The sequence below is a fragment of the Triticum aestivum genome, chromosome 1D, assembly GCF_018294505.1.
Source record: "Triticum aestivum cultivar Chinese Spring chromosome 1D, IWGSC CS RefSeq v2.1, whole genome shotgun sequence".
Taxonomy (NCBI): domain Eukaryota; kingdom Viridiplantae; phylum Streptophyta; class Magnoliopsida; order Poales; family Poaceae; genus Triticum; species Triticum aestivum.
This window is the reverse complement of record NC_057796.1, coordinates 412752231-412770974: the sequence shown is the minus strand read 5'-3', so window position 1 is coordinate 412770974 and position 18744 is coordinate 412752231. Positions and strand designations below refer to the sequence as shown.

At 46.6% G+C, this 18744-nt stretch overlaps 2 protein-coding genes and 1 pseudogene across 2 annotated transcripts; 2 read left to right on the top strand and 1 right to left on the bottom strand.

The window, feature by feature from the left end:
* Nucleotides 1-2636: 2636 nt before the first annotated feature.
* LOC123182490 (putative cyclin-dependent kinase F-2) lies at nucleotides 2637-5204 on the bottom strand (annotated as a pseudogene).
* A 3747-nt stretch (nucleotides 5205-8951) lies between these two features.
* On the top strand, nucleotides 8952-9867 carry LOC123171878 (high molecular mass early light-inducible protein HV58, chloroplastic). The gene is made up of 2 exons (XM_044589061.1): nucleotides 8952-9160; nucleotides 9261-9867. The coding sequence occupies exons 1-2, from the start codon at nucleotides 9050-9052 to the stop codon at nucleotides 9723-9725; spliced, it is 576 nt and encodes a 191-aa protein (XP_044444996.1). The 5' UTR covers nucleotides 8952-9049; the 3' UTR covers nucleotides 9726-9867.
* A 7101-nt stretch (nucleotides 9868-16968) lies between these two features.
* On the top strand, nucleotides 16969-17866 carry LOC123171862 (high molecular mass early light-inducible protein HV58, chloroplastic). Its single transcript, XM_044589060.1, has 2 exons — nucleotides 16969-17180; nucleotides 17269-17866. Exons 1-2 carry the CDS (start codon nucleotides 17070-17072, stop codon nucleotides 17731-17733), a joined length of 576 nt encoding a protein of 191 aa, XP_044444995.1. The 5' UTR covers nucleotides 16969-17069; the 3' UTR covers nucleotides 17734-17866.
* The last annotated feature ends 878 nt before the right edge of the window (nucleotides 17867-18744 follow it).

Here is an 18744-nt window from a genome sequence, read left to right as displayed (position 1 = left end):
CTCAACCCAGGCTGTTTTGACCAGCCGGTAGCATCACTGCATGGCAAGAAAGAAAGAGAAATGAGTTTGGTGAATGGCATTCCTAGTGGCATTGTCATAAATAAATCTACTTGTACTAATAAAAGCATGAGTTTGGTGAATCCAAATAATCTGAGCCATCCAACCACCTATATCCAACGTCTCACGCTGCTCCAATGATGTATCTATCACATCATCAATAATTTGGAAAAGACATTAATTGCATTAAACACAATTAATATTGAAATCAACATTAATTATGGTTAATTTTGGAAATAGTATTACTGCCAAACTAGATGTGCGTGCACATACACGATTAGTAGTATATTATATTACATTATATATATATATATGTACCTATATTATATTACATTCTATCATAGCTTGCCATAGAACTATATATATATATATATATATATATATAGCGGCTAATATCAACATGCGCTGCACGTATGCATTTAGTAGTTGACATAAATATTCCATAAATAAAATGTATGCATGTGTGGGGCTTAAGACCCCAGTACAACCACCGAAAACACAAAGCTCAAGGCTGTATAAAATTAACAAGGTAGGGTCTTAGCTTGTCTTTGACCCTATTAACAAGTAGGCCTAGATCAGATTTGAGGCACCTCCAGTAGATCCTTGGTGGGGCAATTCCTTCCAGACTCTTGTAATTATGTTCCTTGCATCCAGAATTTAACCACAGGACCATAATTTAATTGCTTACAGGGCTGCTAATCATATTTCATTATCTGATGAAGGTACTAACTAAAGAACCTTTTGGTAGTATGTCAGCTATCACATATGTGAGGCATATATAAATGCTTGCTCATCTGCAACATGTCTTGTGCAGTCTGGGGGTGCTAATGAGGATGACAAGGTTTTGGCTTCTGCTAGTTGATGCATCGCACCAAACCTGAAGCTCAACATTGCTTTTGTAGAGTACCTGTACCTTTTCTCGTGTTCAAAGCTTTTGTAGTCTCCTTCAAAAGTTGTTGATGTTTGTTGCTTCCTGAATCCTGACGGTCTGTCGTTTTGCTTCCGGTTTTCTGAATAAAGCAGGGTGTGGCTTGTTCAAGAAATATACTCCCTCCATAAAGAAATATAAGAGCGTTTAAATCATTACTTTAGTGATCTAAATGCCCTTATATTTCTTTACAGAGGGAGTATGTGCTTATCGAATGAATTGCTCAATAGGCTCACTTAGTAATATCCAATGCCCTTGCAGGGTCTTAAAAATGGCTGCAGATCACAGATGAACATCTCATTCATTTTCTATTGATTCTTTACAGCAAGCACAGAGTATCCGAAAGTGGAAAATGCGATGAATATTTGTACTGTGTCCGGTTGGACAAGGTTTACATCTGACAAATTGCTGCACTATGTTGATGCAACCTAATACTTCCATGAATAATTGGTACTCCCTCTGTAAACTAATATAAGAGCGTTTAGATCACTATTTTAGTATTCTAAACGCTCTTATATTAGTTTATGGAGGGAGTATTTGGTTGGCATGCCCATGCCCTATCAGTATACCACAATCTGTGTCGGCATGCTCAGTTGCTCTAGTGTGTTCCTATGATGGCACATTTGTTTGCAATTTTTCTATCTCTGGAAGCCGCTAAAGCTGGCACTGATGCTTGGTTCAGGATCAAGAAACAGACACGATACTGCTCCTTTTGTGGCCAAACTGTTCATTAGCTCCTAAAGCTATAGGGATTCAGGATATGCTCTTCTGCCCTGCGGAGTTTCTTCTCAGTTATGCTCTTGGAGTTTGACAGCTTGAGTTGCTCTTTGATAAAGAAAATCCAGGTTCAAAGATATCATGAATAGTCAGAAATCCTGGATACATATTTCAATTCTTGTATTGCTTTCTTTATCACAATGTCCAGCGATGCTGACGGTATGGCAGCACTGCTCATCAAAAGCCGTATGATCTTTTGCCTCTTGACTGGTCTGGTGGCAGGTCGTAGCTGTTTATGAATGCTACACGAGCAGCCTTGAGAAAGATCTATGAGCAGGAGAATGCCAGTGCCGCAACAGTATTTTTTAACCTTTATTTCTTTCAGTTTGTACTGTGCCCATTATGCCGAAACTGTAAACTATGATGTACAGTTTGAAGCTTAAACTAGTCTTGTTGTCTTTGTGGTTGTGGCTGCCATAATGCATAATGTGTTATGTGCTAACACAGATCTCTGTGGGCTTGTACACTGAGATGATCATGGAGGAGATCAAGGTTCAGTGCAAGTCCTGTTTCTCATCATGTTCTGTTGTTTTTTCATGTAGAAGAAGTGCAAACCGTGCTGTGCATCTGTTGGCTCGGTTAGGCTCTACTTCCTGTGTTGATCAACCCTGATACTAGGAGTTGCAGCGCACGTTGCGGAGCGTGTAAGGGCAGATATGGTCATCGTGGCTTCGTAATAAAGCTTTGCTTTACGTCGAAAAGAAAAAAGATTGGGAAGTTGCTTCGGCTGACGTCTCAGTTTGGAGTTGTAAATTAAAAATACACATTTACGGGCTGTATGCGCATGCATGGAACAAAAAACATACATATGGTAAGTTCAAAAAAAAAACATACATATGGTATTGAGATGCCGATTATCAATGTGTGTGGTGGTGATCCATACAAACAACTCCTGCCTACTTATCTCACATCTCATCCATACTCGTTCGTCAAATACATGTACAATGTTTGTATTTCTAATTTCACAAATTAGATGTGATTATGCATGCTAATCGATCAACCCTTGTAGCTCTAGGGTTGGCGTCCTTGAACCACCGATGTTTGAGGGCTTGCTCGGCTGTGAGCCTCTTCTCCGGGTTGCATCGTAGTAGACCGCTCAAGACCTCGAAGCCGGCCTCCGATAAGGTTGGCGGGCCTTTTGTCCTAGCCTGAGTGGGACAGGGGAACTTGCTGCGCAAGAAGCTTCCTAGTTGGCATCCGCCCGGTAGCCTCCGCCAATCGTAGCCAGACCACTCTTTGATGTCTACAGTGCCGAGAAGGTCCAAGATTTCGCTGAGGTGCTCCATGTCTGTCCTCCCATGGAAAGGGTGCTGGCCAGCGAGGAGCTCGGTCATCATGACGCCGAGAGCCCATGAGTCGACACGCTTGTCGTAATCCGTGGATCCGAGGAGGATTTCTAGTGCGCGGTATCCCAGTGTCCCAATAGGGTTAGAGTAGGCGGCCCATCCACCATGCTACACGACAGCCCCAGATCACAGATCTCGAGGTTCCCGTGTCTGTCAACATTCAACAAGCACGTTCTTCGGCTTGAGGTCCCGGTGCATGAGGCCGAGACGATTCATCCTCTTCTCGTCGGCGAGAAGCTGCCTCATGAGAAGGGTTGCATCGTAGAAGACCGCTCAAGACCTCGAAACCAGCCTCCGACTGTGTTTTTTTAACCTTTTTTTGCGGGAAGTATTTTTATTTACTTTAAAAACAAATAAAGAATCTGAATACCAACATGGTGTTGGAAGAGAGGATTACAGGACAACACACTAATTGTCGTCATCGTACTCTGTATGATTATCATTTTTTACATCAAGTCACACAACTATCACTTACAAACTAATATCAAGATATCCACGACCGGCGTAATGTAATCGTATATAGATTCAAGAAACAAATATAATCGTATATAGGCCTCACTCACTTTCGGTGTAGAAAGGCGTATTCTTATCTGAGGATAACACATCAAATTGTGAATAGATAGGCATGGTTCCAAATATTGTATTACACATCTACAACAAATTTACAAAAATTTGATCTGTCATACACGGCAAGCATAGCAGTACCCTTTTTTTAACAACAAACATTAAATTAGTAGAACCCCAAATTAAGAGCAAGAAACCAAATTGCAATCAGGCGTTAAAATATGTGTGTGGTGGTGATCCACACGAACAACTCCTGCTTACTTATCTCACACCTCATCCATACTCATTCGTTAATTCATGTACAATGTTTGCATTTCTAATTTCACAAATTAGATGTGCTAAAGCATGATAATCGGTCATCTCCTTATAGCCCTAGGCTTTGTGTCCTTGAACCATCGATGCTTGAGAGCTTGTTCCGCCGTTAGCCTCTTCTCCGGGTTGCATCGTAGAAGAGCGCTCAAGACCTCGAACCCAGCCTCCGACAGTGTTGGGGGGCCTTTGATCCTGGCCTTGGTGGGACATGGGAACTTGTTGCGCAAAAAGCTTCCTAGTTGGCATCCACTGGGTAGCCGCCGCCCATCGTAGCCCGACCACTCCTTGATGTCTGCCGTGCCAAGAAGGGCCAAGATTTCGCTGAGGTGATCCATGTCCGACCTCCCATGGAAAGGGTGCCGGCCGGCGAGGAGCTCGGCCATCATGACGCCGAGAGCCCATGAGTCGACACGCTCGTCGTAATCTGTGGATCCGAGGAGGATTTCTGGCACGCGATATCCCCGTGTCCCAATAGGGTTAGAGTAGGGCGGCCGTCGGCCATGCTGCACGATAGCCCGAGGTCGCAGATCTTGAGGCTCTCGTGGCTGTCAACAAGCACGTTCTCCGGCTTGAGGTCCCGGTGCATGAGGCCGAGACGATTCATCCTCCTCTCGCCGGCGAGAAGTTGCCTCATGAGAAGACGAACCTCCAGCTCGGTGTGCCTCCTCCCAAAGCGGACATGCTTCATGACGTGCCTGAGAGTCGGCCCCACAAACTCCATGGCGAGGAAAGCCCCGCTGTCAAGTTGGCCGGAGGCGCGCGGCTGCACGATGGATGGGTGGCCGCTGCACGCCTCGAGAGCACTGACCTCGCTGGCGAAGTCGGAGAGGTAGCGTTCGGCGTCGCCGGCGCCGTCGCTCGCACGGAGGCACTTCACCGCCACGATCTCACCCGTGCGGCGGTCCCTCGCCCGGTAGACGACGCCGAATGTTCCTGCGCCGAGCACCTCAAGCCGCTGGAATCGGCCGCTGCTTGCGGGGGAGCTTGAGTCGCCGTTAGTGGCTGCTGTTCTCTGATTCTTGCGCGTCGCCGGTGTGCCCATCACCGCGTCATCTAGGGCGGCAACGCCCACGCGTTGCGGTGTCGAGGTCGACCACCCCATATTTCTCCGACAAAAATCGCAGAGATCTCACCGTGAGGGTACACGATCGACCCACCGGACAATCGGCTTTGCTTGATCGACTGCTCGACGGCTAAAACACGGTCGGAGCGAGGATTGGTTTTGCTTTGTTTCTCACAGCCGTATGGGTATGGCTATGTGCTGTATATATAGACGGCCAGCACGCTAACGCTACACGACTTGTGAAGGGACACCAATCAGGTTCGGACACGGACTACACAGTTTCTACGCGTCATATTGCTCTCATGGATATAGGAAACCGTAGGGGGCTACACATACGCGCGTGCGTGCACGTCGTGTTAGGCAACCCCAAATGATCCGGCTTCGTCCGTTTGAACCCAAACACACAGACGAGCCGGCCCAACGCGCAACCTCATTCTCAAATTCCGTCTGTTTTTCGTCCGACTTGACCCATTCCTGACGCATAGTTGAGCGAGCTTTAAGGCCGCACGGACAACGAACGGACGGGCACGCTGCGTCTCGGCATCCGCCTCGGGCCAGCGTGTTGGTCGTGCAACTACCTCCCACCGACCCTAGTCAAAACGCACGGGTGGTTAGGCCCGCATGTCAGCCACCCAGACGGCCCCTGGACATGTCCTTTTTTATGGCGAAGCCGTGGACTTCCACTTTCACTTCCCCGTCCCCATCTGCTTCCCCACCATTGTCCCCTCCATCGGAGACAACAAACCCTAGTCGTCGTCCACCTCGCTCCCCGCCGGCCATGGGGTTCTGGAAGTGGCACCCCTGCAAGAAGGGCAAGCACGACCACGAGGCGGGGTCGTCGTCCACCGTCGTCCGGAAGCGCGGCCAGCCACTCCACCTCGCCGGCCTCCTTCTCCATCCCCCCCCCCCCCCCCCCCCCCCCCCCCCGGGCGGCCGCACTACACTTCTGGTACTACGTCAAGGTCAAAGTGTGCCGCCGGTACTGGGAGACCGGCACACCACTGCCGTGGTCAGATGCACACCTACCCAATGGGTGGCATCTGAGCCCGGATCGGGTGTCCATTCCCCCCGTCCCGGCGACCGGCCGTGCCCGCCTCCAGGAGACCGCCCGCCGTCGCGCCAGGATCCTGCGCGAGCTCCTCTCCGACCGCAGGTATGCCGTGGACTCGTCCCTCTAGGACACTTGGTTCCAGGACGAGCACGACATGCGCCGGCAAACCTTTTTTGCCGGCCGTGGTCGTAGCCCGCCCCGTGTGTCCCAGAGCGCGGCCCGTGCCCCTTGTGTGTCCCAGAATGAGGCCCGTGCCCCTTGTGTGCGTGCTCCGAGCCCGCCTAGAGTGTGCGGCCGCACGCGGGTGCGCGGCCCGACGCCGACGCCGTCTCCCTCCCCGTCGCCGCCACCCCCGCAGCCTCCCGCCATGACGGCCAAGGAGGAGGAGCGGCTGCTGCATGCCGTCATGGAGGACTCCGAGCGGGAGTACATGCGCCAATAGGAGGAGGAGTGGGAGGGCCTCAAGGAGATGCTCGAGCTGTCGGCCTCCAGCGACGTGTACGTGCCGGAGCTGGACGTCAAGCAGGAGGTCAAGGAGGAGCATGCATGGGCACCGTGGTCACCACCAGCTGCACCGCCGCCCTCGCCGCCCCCTCTGCCTGCACAACACGCGCCTGGCCCATTCTGGGGCCCACCACCCCACCTTTGGATGCCCCCATCGTATATCGACCTGACGAACGACGATGAGGATGGTGGCGCCTGAAGACAGCGGCTGCGACGGCATAGGCGGTGCGCGGGGCGGTCGCATTATATTTTTGAAGTTTTTTTAAATTTCATCTTAAGTACTGTGCATGGGCCATGTGGACGCCGGACTGTTTAGTTATTTTATGTTTTAAGCTATTCTACACCGCCTTTTTTTTGTTTTTCCATGCCTTTTTGTGAGTTTTTTTATGTGCCGCATGGACCAGTCCGGGCCGCGGCCGCGCGTTGGGTGCCTCGACACGAGGCCGGACCAAAGCGGTCATGGGTGTCCGTTTTCCCACGCTAAATGGATCAAATTCGGACCAAACAGACATCTATTTGAGGTCGCGAGTTGAAGTTGGCCTTACTGAGTCGGTCGGCCTAATCACGCAATGTCCATGTTCGTCATTGGTGCACCGTTACCACCAGCACGGCAATCACCGTTACCACCATATATCAAATTCGCACGTGAGATATTTAAGCATCGTCTTAGAGAGGCTAAGAGAGCAGCACGTGCTTTAGCTAAACACATGGTGAGGGTCATGGGATGGAGTCATGGAGACCCTCTAGCTTCTTAATTCCTGTAATTGTTATGCCAAGTTAATATATGATGGTATTTCCTAAAAAAAAGGGTGAATATCATAAAACAATCACTCCATGTCTATGGTTTTAACTCGCAACCACTTTACTCTACCACTACAAAATTGTATCTATTCCAGCATAATTTTTGGCAGCTAACACTAGTGAGCCGTTTGGAGTGAATTAAACATGTTTCCGACAGAAAGGGCTCGTACTAAGTGTTGATGTGGCATAAAACGGTAAAATGCCGTTTGTTTGACCGTTAAGTTGGACGTGGGCTCACCCTACATTAACACTACTCTCTCTCACACACATGCCTATTCCTTCAAGGCATTTGATCGAACAACTTATGTGCGACCGCGAGGTCTACCCCTGGCTTATGCGGCCGACCGACCTCCTGAATGCCTTCTCATCATCACTAGATGATGTACATGAGCTAGCTACGATCTAAGATAGGTGATCTGCAAAAGCAATTTGATAGTTCCTCACCGTGCGCAATGTATGCATGTGACGAAGGAGTGGATGTAGGCAAAATTTGTTCTCCATGGGCCACGGTTTTGGGCACTTCTTTGTCTAAATGGTTCTTCTCATCTTCCTTCTCCTAGTGGCACGATAACGCGGTTCGAAACGCAACGATTCATTGAAACCGGTGATGGTGGCTGGCGACCCTGTTTCTCTTTGTTGGTTTCTCCTTTACGTGAACTTTTTGCCCTGTAAGTGCTCCTCCGCGTGCGGTTGTGCTTTGCTTGTGGACGGGGACGAGGAGGAGGGCTGGGCCACCGTCGTCGGAGATGACAGGGAAGACGGAAAAATGAAGAAAAAATTCATCAAAATCTTGCCGAAGTTGCGGAGGGGGCGCTATGGGTGGTGGAGTGGGACTGGGCTGGTAGGCGGCTGCGCCAATGGCCATGGGAGCTCTATAGCTTCCCCATTCTTAAATGAGACTTGCCCATCCTAGAGCAAATATGGCTTAGTGTAGATTTTTTTTTGGGGGGGGGGGGGGGGGGGTTGTGTATTCTTAGTAACAGTCTATCTTCTTTATAAAGGATCCAATAATGTCAGGAGCTTACCGCTTCTACACGACCCGACTATTTAAGCCGGTCGACTAGCTTGTCACGCGGTCAGGTGGGACTAATACGGGTGTGAAAATCTTAACTATGAACAATTTTCGGTGTGTTTTGACAGCCCAGCTGACCCAAGATGGACGGGATAATCGTCGTGCATGGCGTTGCATGTAATAGGTGTTTCGAAAATAGGGTATGTGATTGCAAATGGTTAATTTTTTGGCCCGCCTAATCACTATGCGTGGGCGCGCCCGAACGCGTCCGCAGACATTTCAGGCGCCAGATTTGCAACCTTGCGGCTGTAGATGCTGTAAGAGGAATTTTTGTCAGTACATGCTGGTTGTCTAGTCTTGTGCACTTTTTGGCGAGAGCGGGCTATGGGGCGCCTTCGGTGTCCACGTCGACGTGAGCCGGCCGCCTCCCTCCCTCCACGTACAGCTCTATCACCTCGTTCACGTGGCCACGGCCGCGTCCACCGGCGACGCCCTCACGGCCGCTATAAAATGCGCGCCTGCTCGCTCCCAATTGACACAGCAACACAACGTCAACCAAGTGTCATCACCATCGATCTAGCCAGCAGCACCTCTCTAGTTCTCTTCCTGCGCTAGCTTCTCTCTGCCTTGAGTAATGGCGACCATGATGGCTTTGAGCTCCTTCGCCGTCGTTGCCCGGTCCGCCGCCCGTTCTCCAGTGGTGGCCCCGCGCCGTCGCGCCCTCGTCGTCAGGGCCCAGACCGAGGTGAGCTTTCACGTCTCGTGCTCAACTGTTTCGGATGCGCTGGCTGGCTAGTGTTACTTCAAGACTCAATCTCAATGTAAAATTGTTTGTGTATGCGCAGCCTGACATGGACTCAGCCAAGGAGACGACGAGCGCGTCGACGTCCTCGTCCCTGGGCACGAGCCCGACCCCGACCCCGATCCCGGCGGCACCCAAGCCCATGACCAAGAAGGCCAACCCCTCGGTGTGGGACGCGCTCGCGTTCAGCGGCCCGGCGCCGGAGCGCATCAACGGCCGGCTGGCCATGGTGGGATTCGTGGCGGTGCTCACCGTCGAGGCGGCGCGCGGTGGCGGGCTTCTCGACCAGGCCGGCAGCGGCGTGGGGTTGGGCTGGTTCCTGGTGACCGCGGGGGTGTTCTCCGTGGCATCGTTGGTGCCGCTGCTTCAGGGCCAGAGCGTGGAGAGCAAGTCCAGCGGCTTCTGGAGCGCGGACGCCGAGCTCTGGAACGGCCGCTTCGCTATGCTCGGCCTCGTCGCGCTCGCCGCCACCGAGTTCATTACCGGCGCGCCCTTCGTCAACATCTAAGACGCGCTGTGGATTCTTTTCTGCTGACAGATCGTAATAGAACTAACTGTTGTAGCCACATTGCAATTTTGTATTACTATCGATGATTGAATTCTGTAAATCTCATGTTAAGGTTGTTTTCATGGCTTCTTATCCTTTGTTAGTATGAGTCCACGAATGTGGCGTCATCGCAACATCTTTTTTTTCTTGAAAAATTTCACCAACGTCCTCTTGCGGTTATATATTTGATGACCACTAACATTGTTTTTAAAATAGTTCAAATGCAAACGCTCATACATAAGCATATACACTCACTCCCGGTATAAATGCACATATGCACCCTATCTCTATGAGCACTTTTGAGAGACTGAGTCGGCACATCATCATGAGATTGAGAAAGCCGCCACAGACGCCTTCGTAGTCGATGAGAACGTCTTCTCCCACTAAAAGCACATCACTTTGACTAGTACGTGCTACATGTTTATCTGCTAATCCGTCACATACTCATATGTCTACTTTGACTATGCTGCTTAATTAAAAACTTATTCACTTTAGCTATACGTAAGTCGCGTGAAAATTAAATTTGGGCCAGCCAACTTTTAGGTTGTTGATTTCTACTTTAAGATTCGTGCACTTTTTTTTTCTACATTAGTCTCCGTGTCATTTTTGGCTTTTTTCACCGAACGCATATTTGGGTCAGTCAGTTCTTAACGGTACGAAGCCTATTCCAGTGTGACATAACCTTGTTCTTTCTCCTCTAATTTATCTGTTTTTTGTTTCTGTGCATTTTTGTTTTTTCTTTCCTTTAGTAGTTTCTTTTGCGGGTATTTTTGGGATGTTGGATGAGTGTAATTATATACATACAAATACTATACAATTGCACCAAAATTTCATGATTATATGATTATTTTTGGCATATTACAAAAAAAATGCAATTTCAGTGCAAAGTTGTGTGCACGTTTTAAATTTTCTTTCTTCTTAAGGAATTACCAATGCACTAGTTCATTCTTTTTATAGAAAAAAATTATTTTGATATAGTTTTAGTCTTTATTTCATTTTCATTCTACTTTAAGGGTAATACCAATGCCACCAATTCATCCGTTATTAGATTATTTTTCCGCGATAATTTCACTTTTATATACTTATTCTTGCATATTCTTAAAAAGTGCATTTTTGTCATTGTTGGTTTTAGATTCTTTTTACCATTTTATTTCTTCTTAAATGGTAAGACCAATGCCATTAACTCGCTCTTCCTTAGGAAATCTAATTTGAGTTTTTTATATTTTACTTTCATTTTCTTTCTTCTTAAAGTGTCATACAGATTTTAGTATGTTACTAATTCATTAATTGTTAATAAACATATTTTTTTGTGAAAATTCCACTGTTATATGCTTATTCTTGCATATTACTAAAAAAACGCAACTTTTGTGTGAATTGTGTGTAAATTTTATCATTCTTTTATTCTATAGTTTTCACGTTCTTTCTTATAAAAGACTAATACAAGTGCCACCAAGTCATTCCTTTTTTGCAAATACTTTTTTCTTTTTGCGTGTGTAAGTATAAATGCAATTGCTAAATAATATGCGTGTAAGTTCTAGTTGAACCCGAAAATTGCACTATTATGTGCTTATTCCTTTCATATTTCAAAAACTGCAATTTCAGTGCAATGTTGTGTGCAAGTTTTGATAGATTTATCTTCTTCATTTTCTTTCTTTTCTTAAAGGGTTCCATTCTTTCTCTTCATCAATTTGATTTTTCTTCTTTGTTTTTTTCTTCTAAAAGGATAATAGCAATGCGATGAATTCATTCTTCCATAGAGAACTTCTTTTGTTTTTTTAGTTTGTTTCTTTTTTATTTTGTTTCAGTTTTCATTTCCTTTTTTGTAGGGGTAATACCAATATCACTAATCCATTACTTTTTAGAAATTACTTCTTTTGCGGAAATCTCACTATTATATGCTTAATTTTGCATAGTAATAATACATTTTTTATATGTATGTATGTATGTACGTACGCATGTATGTATGTATGTATGTATGTATGTATGTATGCATGCATGCATGCATGTATGTATATGTGCACATTTGTGTTGTATGCATGTAAAAAATATGTAGGAGTGGAGCAGCCCGTGCTCCATCTTGCGCACGTTGCGTGAGCTTAAGCGGCGGCAGGCACTGCAAATTGATTGACCAAAATTTGTGGTCAGTCGACTTGTAGGTAGCCGCTCCTAAATTTATTCATTATTTTAAAACTATATATGGCACATATATTGCCATAATTTTACCTAGATTTCATGGGATTTATCCTTTATACCACTGATTTTGCCTGGTTCAAAAAGCATAGCCATTTGCTTTCCTTTGATATACTAATGTAAAAGTGACGTTTTTGGTATTTTCTTCAAGATCATGGAGTTCTATGTCAATGATTTACCATCTTTTTTGTTTTCTGGCAAACTCATGTACCCGTTGATTTGGTACCCTTGATGTTGTTGCCAGTTTGAGGGCATCTCATAGGCGCTCAATGAGCCAGTTGTCGAACAAGGAATCATGCAGTTTCACAACAGATTGTCATACTTGGATGTTGTGCATGCAAAAATGTGTAGGTGTTATTGCATATAAGGAACTAATGACTATATCTTTCAAGACAACAAGGTAAAATGGCCTGCTCAAATTTGTCTAACTTGGAGTGATCTTGATCATTCCATCATTGCAAAACCATGAACTTTAATCTCATGGATATATCGAGGCTCTCCTATCGGCAGAACTCAATGACCTTTTCGGCCGTATAGCCTTTAACAATGCTTCCCTCCTTCCGAGTGTGCTTGATTCCATTGGCGGAGCTTGGGTCAAATCTTTGGAGGGGCAATGGGCTAAGGAGGGCAAAACTATGAGGTTTAGCTTGCTTTTACTGAACATATGGCACAAAAACTAATGAGTAGTAGGTGATTTTTTTCTTGGGCGGGGGGGGGGGGGGGGGGGGGGGGGCACCGCCCATGTTGGCCCCCATGAAGCTCCGCCACTGCTTGATTCCCAAGTCCCAACACAACGCTCTCAGAATTCCCAGAAAGCATTCAAAGGGATATGTGCTGTGCAAGAATATGCAGTTGTACATCTTATCTCATCCACAATGTGATGAATCATGATACCAAAGAACGATGAAGGAAATATCATCTCTAGATTGCATGTAGTCTCACCATATTTGGCTGTAGGTCATCCAACACATTTGGATCAATCACCTTGTGAGAAATGATGTTACAAAAATCACACAACTCCGCTAGTATTTGTCGAACTTTGGGTGGCAAGATATTCTTGACTGTGACTGGAAGGGTGTGTGTTATAAGAATATGGTAATCATGAGGCTTCATGTTGATTAGTCTGTTATATTCTTTGGAAATAATTCTCTGCTATTGCAAGCGCACCTTGTAGGACATCATATGTAATGCAAACTACCACAAATTCCATTCCCTTCTATTGTGGATAAAGTATACCCTGGAAAAAAAAGTTTGCGTCTCACTTGATTGGTTGTGTGAAGAGGGACCGGAACAAGCTCACCCATGGCCTTGCTGCTCTGGCTCCTAGGACGGGCGACTTCTTTCTGTTGGCTGCAATGCCAGATGAGCTTAGAGATACTCTGATCAAAGATTATAACCAACCTGTTTGATTGTTTGTTTAATCCTCAGAAAAAGTTTATGTTTCTTAATTTGAGTCCGAGAATATTGATTTTGGTTGCTAAAGTGCAAATTAACTCACATTTTTTTTGCCAAAGGTGGCATGTGAAGATTCTATCCTTGTTAGCCGGTCACAGTTGGAAGACCATACAGCTTGAGGCCCCGTTTGGATTAGCATTTCAGCTCGTTTTCTGGCTGGTTTAGGATACAGACCCCCTCCCATCATTTTCATTTTAGGCAGGAATCAAAAGGTGACCTGGAATTTACACATGTAAAATAAATACAGGTGTAAAGATTTACACCCATTCCAAGCAGGGCTGGAAATATTCTCAGCGAAAGCTTTAGCGGCGGTGTGTATAATTATTGGGTGTTTCATCATAGAAATGAAGTGTGTGTATTTGATGAACCTGTCCACCAACTAAGATGTTTTTATCAAAGAATTAAATTTGTTTCAACACAGTGAAAAAAATCTAAAGTACAACACGAACACCGATGAGAACGGTGTCATATTTGATTTAATTGAATTTCGATCAGCTGTCAAGTTCTTCAGAAGTTCGGACTTGGGCCCTTGCCACCGGTGGCCCCAGGCGGTGTGCTCTCGCCAGCAGTATATCGTGCACATACACGCGAGACCTATGTCTTGCATTAAGCGAGACAGTAGCAGTTCTCGCAGAAGGATTTTTATTCTCTCTACTATAGCAACTGGGTCGGCCCGCTTAATGTAAGAAAATGAGGAGAAAAAGCGACTGAAACCAAACCTCATTTCATGGATGTACTGAAGGCGCGACCTCCTTTAATTAAGGTAAAAGAGCCGATTTTCTAGGTTTCTTCTGTTTCTTTCGTTTATTTCCCATTTTTGTTTTGTTTTGTTTTTTTCCTTTTCTTCTCCGTCTTTGTCATTCTTTTTTCATTTTTTTCTTCGGTTTTATTTTTCATTTTCATTTTTCTTTGGTTTATTTTGTTTTCTTTTTCGGTTTTCAATTATTTAGTTTTTTATTTCTCTTGGTTTTCATTCTCCATTTTTTTGTATAAGTCAGCAATATTTTTTAATAATCGTTTAATGTTTTTTCAATACAAATTTTATATTTTTTAATATATGGTGAACATTGTTTCTATACAAGCTTTGAAATATTTTCAAATTCTTGATGAACATTTTAAATATACAAGATTAACAATTTTTTAGTATATGGTCAACATTTTTCTATACAATTAAAAAAGGCTTGATTAACAGTTTTCAAATAAAAAGATTAACATTTTTTAATACATGGTCATAAAAAATTATACATGTTTAACATTTTCCAAATGCTTGATTAACATTATTTAAACACTTTTTCATAAAAATCAAATGCTTTATTAACATTTTTATATACATGATTAACAAACTTCATAAATTTTTTAATACATGATCAATGGTTTTTCTATGCACATTTAACATTTCCCAAATGCTTGATTAACGTTTTTCAAATATTTGTTCAAAATTTTAATTCAAATTCTTGATCAATATATTTAAATATATGATAAAAAAATTCATCATTTTTTAATACATGATCAACAATCTTTCTAAACACGTTCAGCATTTTCTGAATGCTTGATTACCATTTTTTGAATGCTTGATCAATATTTTTTTAAATATTCGTTCAATATTTTTCAAATAGTTGTTCAACTTTTTCCGAATGCCTGATTAACATTTTTGAAATACTTGTTCAATATTTATTTAATATTTTTTGTATAGTGTTTTTTATAATATATATATTTGGAACTTTTTGTGACCTTGGATGTGACCTTGGATGTGAGGGTTTAGCTCTACAGTACCTTGCATAATATCACCATTATCATCCTTCAACTTTTTGATATAATTCTTTTTCCTTCGAGCCAAAGCAAAAGCCTGAAAAAACCCAGTATTTGAACTGAGATTAGAACTTACATTACCTACAAATTCCTAAATAAAACTAACAGGAGCAAATGGGGCGCACTGACGGCAGTCCATTTGAGCCCCACAAGCGCCTCAATATGTCAAGACGTGAATGGTGTAGGGGTCAGGACCGACCTTGACCGAACCAAGGGTTGGGCGTTCGACACACGGAGCCCTCCATTTTTTTTGTTAATTTTAGTATGTACGTGCGGGACCCACAGGCCATAGAGTAAAAAAATGAAATTCCATCTTTCCAATGTCAACGGGGTCTTTTTTGGAGAAAAAATCAAGGGGGTTTTCGCAAAAAACTGGCCACACACCCTCTCTTGGATTCACCGGTGATGACGTACGTGGCGCCACTGAAGATTGTCTTGGACAGCGGCGAGCTCCGGAAGTCACGCAACATGGAACCTCATGCCCGTTCTTCAAGCGCGATGCTCCCAAAAGAGTAATGACGTACAGGACGTCGCCATCATGCCGGTTCAGCTTCGAACCAAGGCTTTCGCCCGAAGACCGCTACCAATCCCAGGCGCGAGAGCTGGAGATGCTGACACACCTTGGCGACGCCTCCAAGGAGAAGAACGACACCCACGGGCGCCTTCTTCGCCAGCACCGATCACGGGCAGGAATTTCTTCCGGATCGCCGCACACCTCCATCCCTGCTCTCCAGATTGGGGCCACATCATCCAAGTTGGCCACTCCGCCGCTGCCTCAGCACTTCACCATCATAGCCGAGAAGTCGGGGTCCCTCCAAGACCCGCACAACCAGAAGCACATAGCCATACCACCAGCACCTCCACGGTTGAGAACTCGCCGAGCTCCCTCCATGCCCGACCAAGGGTCGCCGGACCGCACACCAGCCGCCAGGCCAACTCCCGACAGACGACTGTGTCACGGCCCTACAGCCTAGATCGGACCCATTCGGCCCGCTCCACCGCCTCCAGCACCCACGACCACGAAGACCGGGAGGGGGACCATGACAGAGGCACGAGGACCCCGACGTGCTCGGTGCGCCGCAAGCGCAACTACTCCTAGCCGAGCACCACCACGCCACCATGGCCGAACCGCGCCGCCGCCTTGACCCGCCAAGTCCCGTGTCGTCGCCTCTAGGAGGGGCCACCGCGCCGCAACCAACTCCCCCTGCGAGCCCCAGCCACGCATCTCCACCCCACTGCGAAGCTCCACCGGGCGCCGTCACTCTAGCTTCAGGTCTTGCAGCCAAAAACTCCACAACCCCCACCACCGCGGGGGGGGGGGGGGGGGGGGGGGGGCGACCAGCGCAAGCGCCAGATCCTGTCGCCGCCGACCGCCAACGGGCTTTGCCCTCCAACATGCGCCGACGGCGGTGAAAGGGGGTGAGGGAGAGGGGCGGCGGTGGCGGCGTTTAGGGTTTCCGTGTGAGCCGCCCCTAGAGGGCGACACGGGGCGAGAGGTCGGGTGGGCAGATGCTAATCTGAAATGTACCCAAATGCCATTCCACCAACTACTCGCTGGGTTCACTATTGGGTGAGAGCACTTTTTGGCGAGAGCGAGTTATGGCGCCCTAGGTGTACACGTCGATGTGAGCCCGCCGCCTCCCTCCGTCCACGTACAGCTCTTGCACCTCGTTCACGTGGCCACGGCCGCGTCCACCGGCGACCTCCTCACGGCCGCTATAAAGTGCATCAGCTACTCGCTCACGGAGACACAGCAAAACAACGTCAGCCAAGTGACATCGTCCATCCATTAAGCCACCACCAACTTCTCAGTTCTCTTCGTGCGTTAACTTTTCTACTCTGCCTTGAGTAATGGCGACCATGGTGGCTTTGAGTTCCTTCGCCGTCGTCGGCCGGTCCGCCGCCCGCTCTCCAGTGGCGGCCCCGCGCCGGAGGACCCTCGTCGTCAGGGCCCAGACCGAGGTGAGCTTTCACGTCACGCACTTGACTGCATCGCATGTTGGCTAGTTCGAGACTCGACCTCAACGTGAGATTCTTTATGCATGTGCAGCCTGGCATGGACTCAACCAAGGAGACAACGAGCGCATCGACCTCCTCCTCCCCGAGCACGAGCCCGACCCCGACCCCGATCCCGGCGGCACCCAAGCCCATGGCCAAGAAGGCTAACCCCTCGGTCTGGGACGCGCTCGCCTTCAGCGGCCCGGCGCCGGAGCGAATCAACGGCCGGCTGGCCATGGTGGGATTCATGGCGGCGCTCTCCGTCGAGGCGGCGCGCGGCGGCGGGCTCCTCGACCAGGCCGGCAGCGGCGCCGGGCTGGGCTGGTTCCTGGTGACCGCGGGGGTGTTCTCCGTGGCATCGTTGGTGCCGCTGCTGCAGGGCCAGAGCGTGGAGAGCAAGTCCAGTGGCTTCTGGAGCGCGGACGCCGAGCTCTGGAACGGCCGCTTCGCCATGCTTGGCCTCGTCGCGCTGGCCGCCACCGAGTTCATTACCGGCGCGCCCTTCGTCAACATCTAAGACGACGTAGTGTAGCGCTGTGGATTCTTTTCTGCTGACAGATCGTAATAGTACTAACTGTTGTAGCCACGTTGCAATTTTGTATTACTATCGGTGATTGAATTCTGTAAATCTCATGTTTAGGTTGTTTTCATGGCTTCTTATCCTTTGCTAGTATGAGTCCACGAGTGTGGCGTCATCGCAACATCTTTTTTTTTCTTTTCTTGAAAAATTTCACCAACGTCCTCTTGCGGCTAACTATATATTTGATAACGCCGAATATTTTTTAACAAAATATAGACGGAAACGCTCATACGTACATACACATATATACTCACTCATATATAAATGCACACATGTACATCGTGTCTCTAGTCTCTATGAGCACTTCCGAGAGACGGGCACATCATCTTGAGATTGAGGAAGCCGCCACAGACGCCTTCGTAGTCGACGAAAACGTCTTCTCCTACTGAACATGCATCACTGAAAGGCCTGGAATAAATCTAGAAAAATGCGAGCACCCTCGTATCTGTGGCTAGCATGTGCTACATGTTTATCTGCTAATCTGTCACGTACTCATATGTTTACTTTGACTATGCTAATTACTTAAAAACTTATTCACATTAGCTATATACATAAGTCGCATGAAAATTAAATTTGGGCCAGTCAATTTTTAGGCGTTGATTTCTGCTTTAAGATTTGTGAAACTTTTTTTTTCCGGATTAATCTGTGTGTTTTATTGGGATTTTCCATTTTTCGACAGAACCAATATTTGGGTCAATCTATTCTTAACGGGCCGAAGCCCATTGCAGGGCATAACCTTCTTCTTTCTCCTTTAGTTTTTCTATTTTTTGTTTCTATGTGTTTTTGTTTTTCTTTTAATAGTATTTTTAGGATGTTGGATGAGTGTAATTATATACAAACAAATACTATATAATTTGCGCCATAATTTCATGAGTATGTGATTATTTTTTGCATATTATAAAAAAATGCAATTTCGGTGGAAAGCTGTGTGCAAGGTTTTTAATTTTC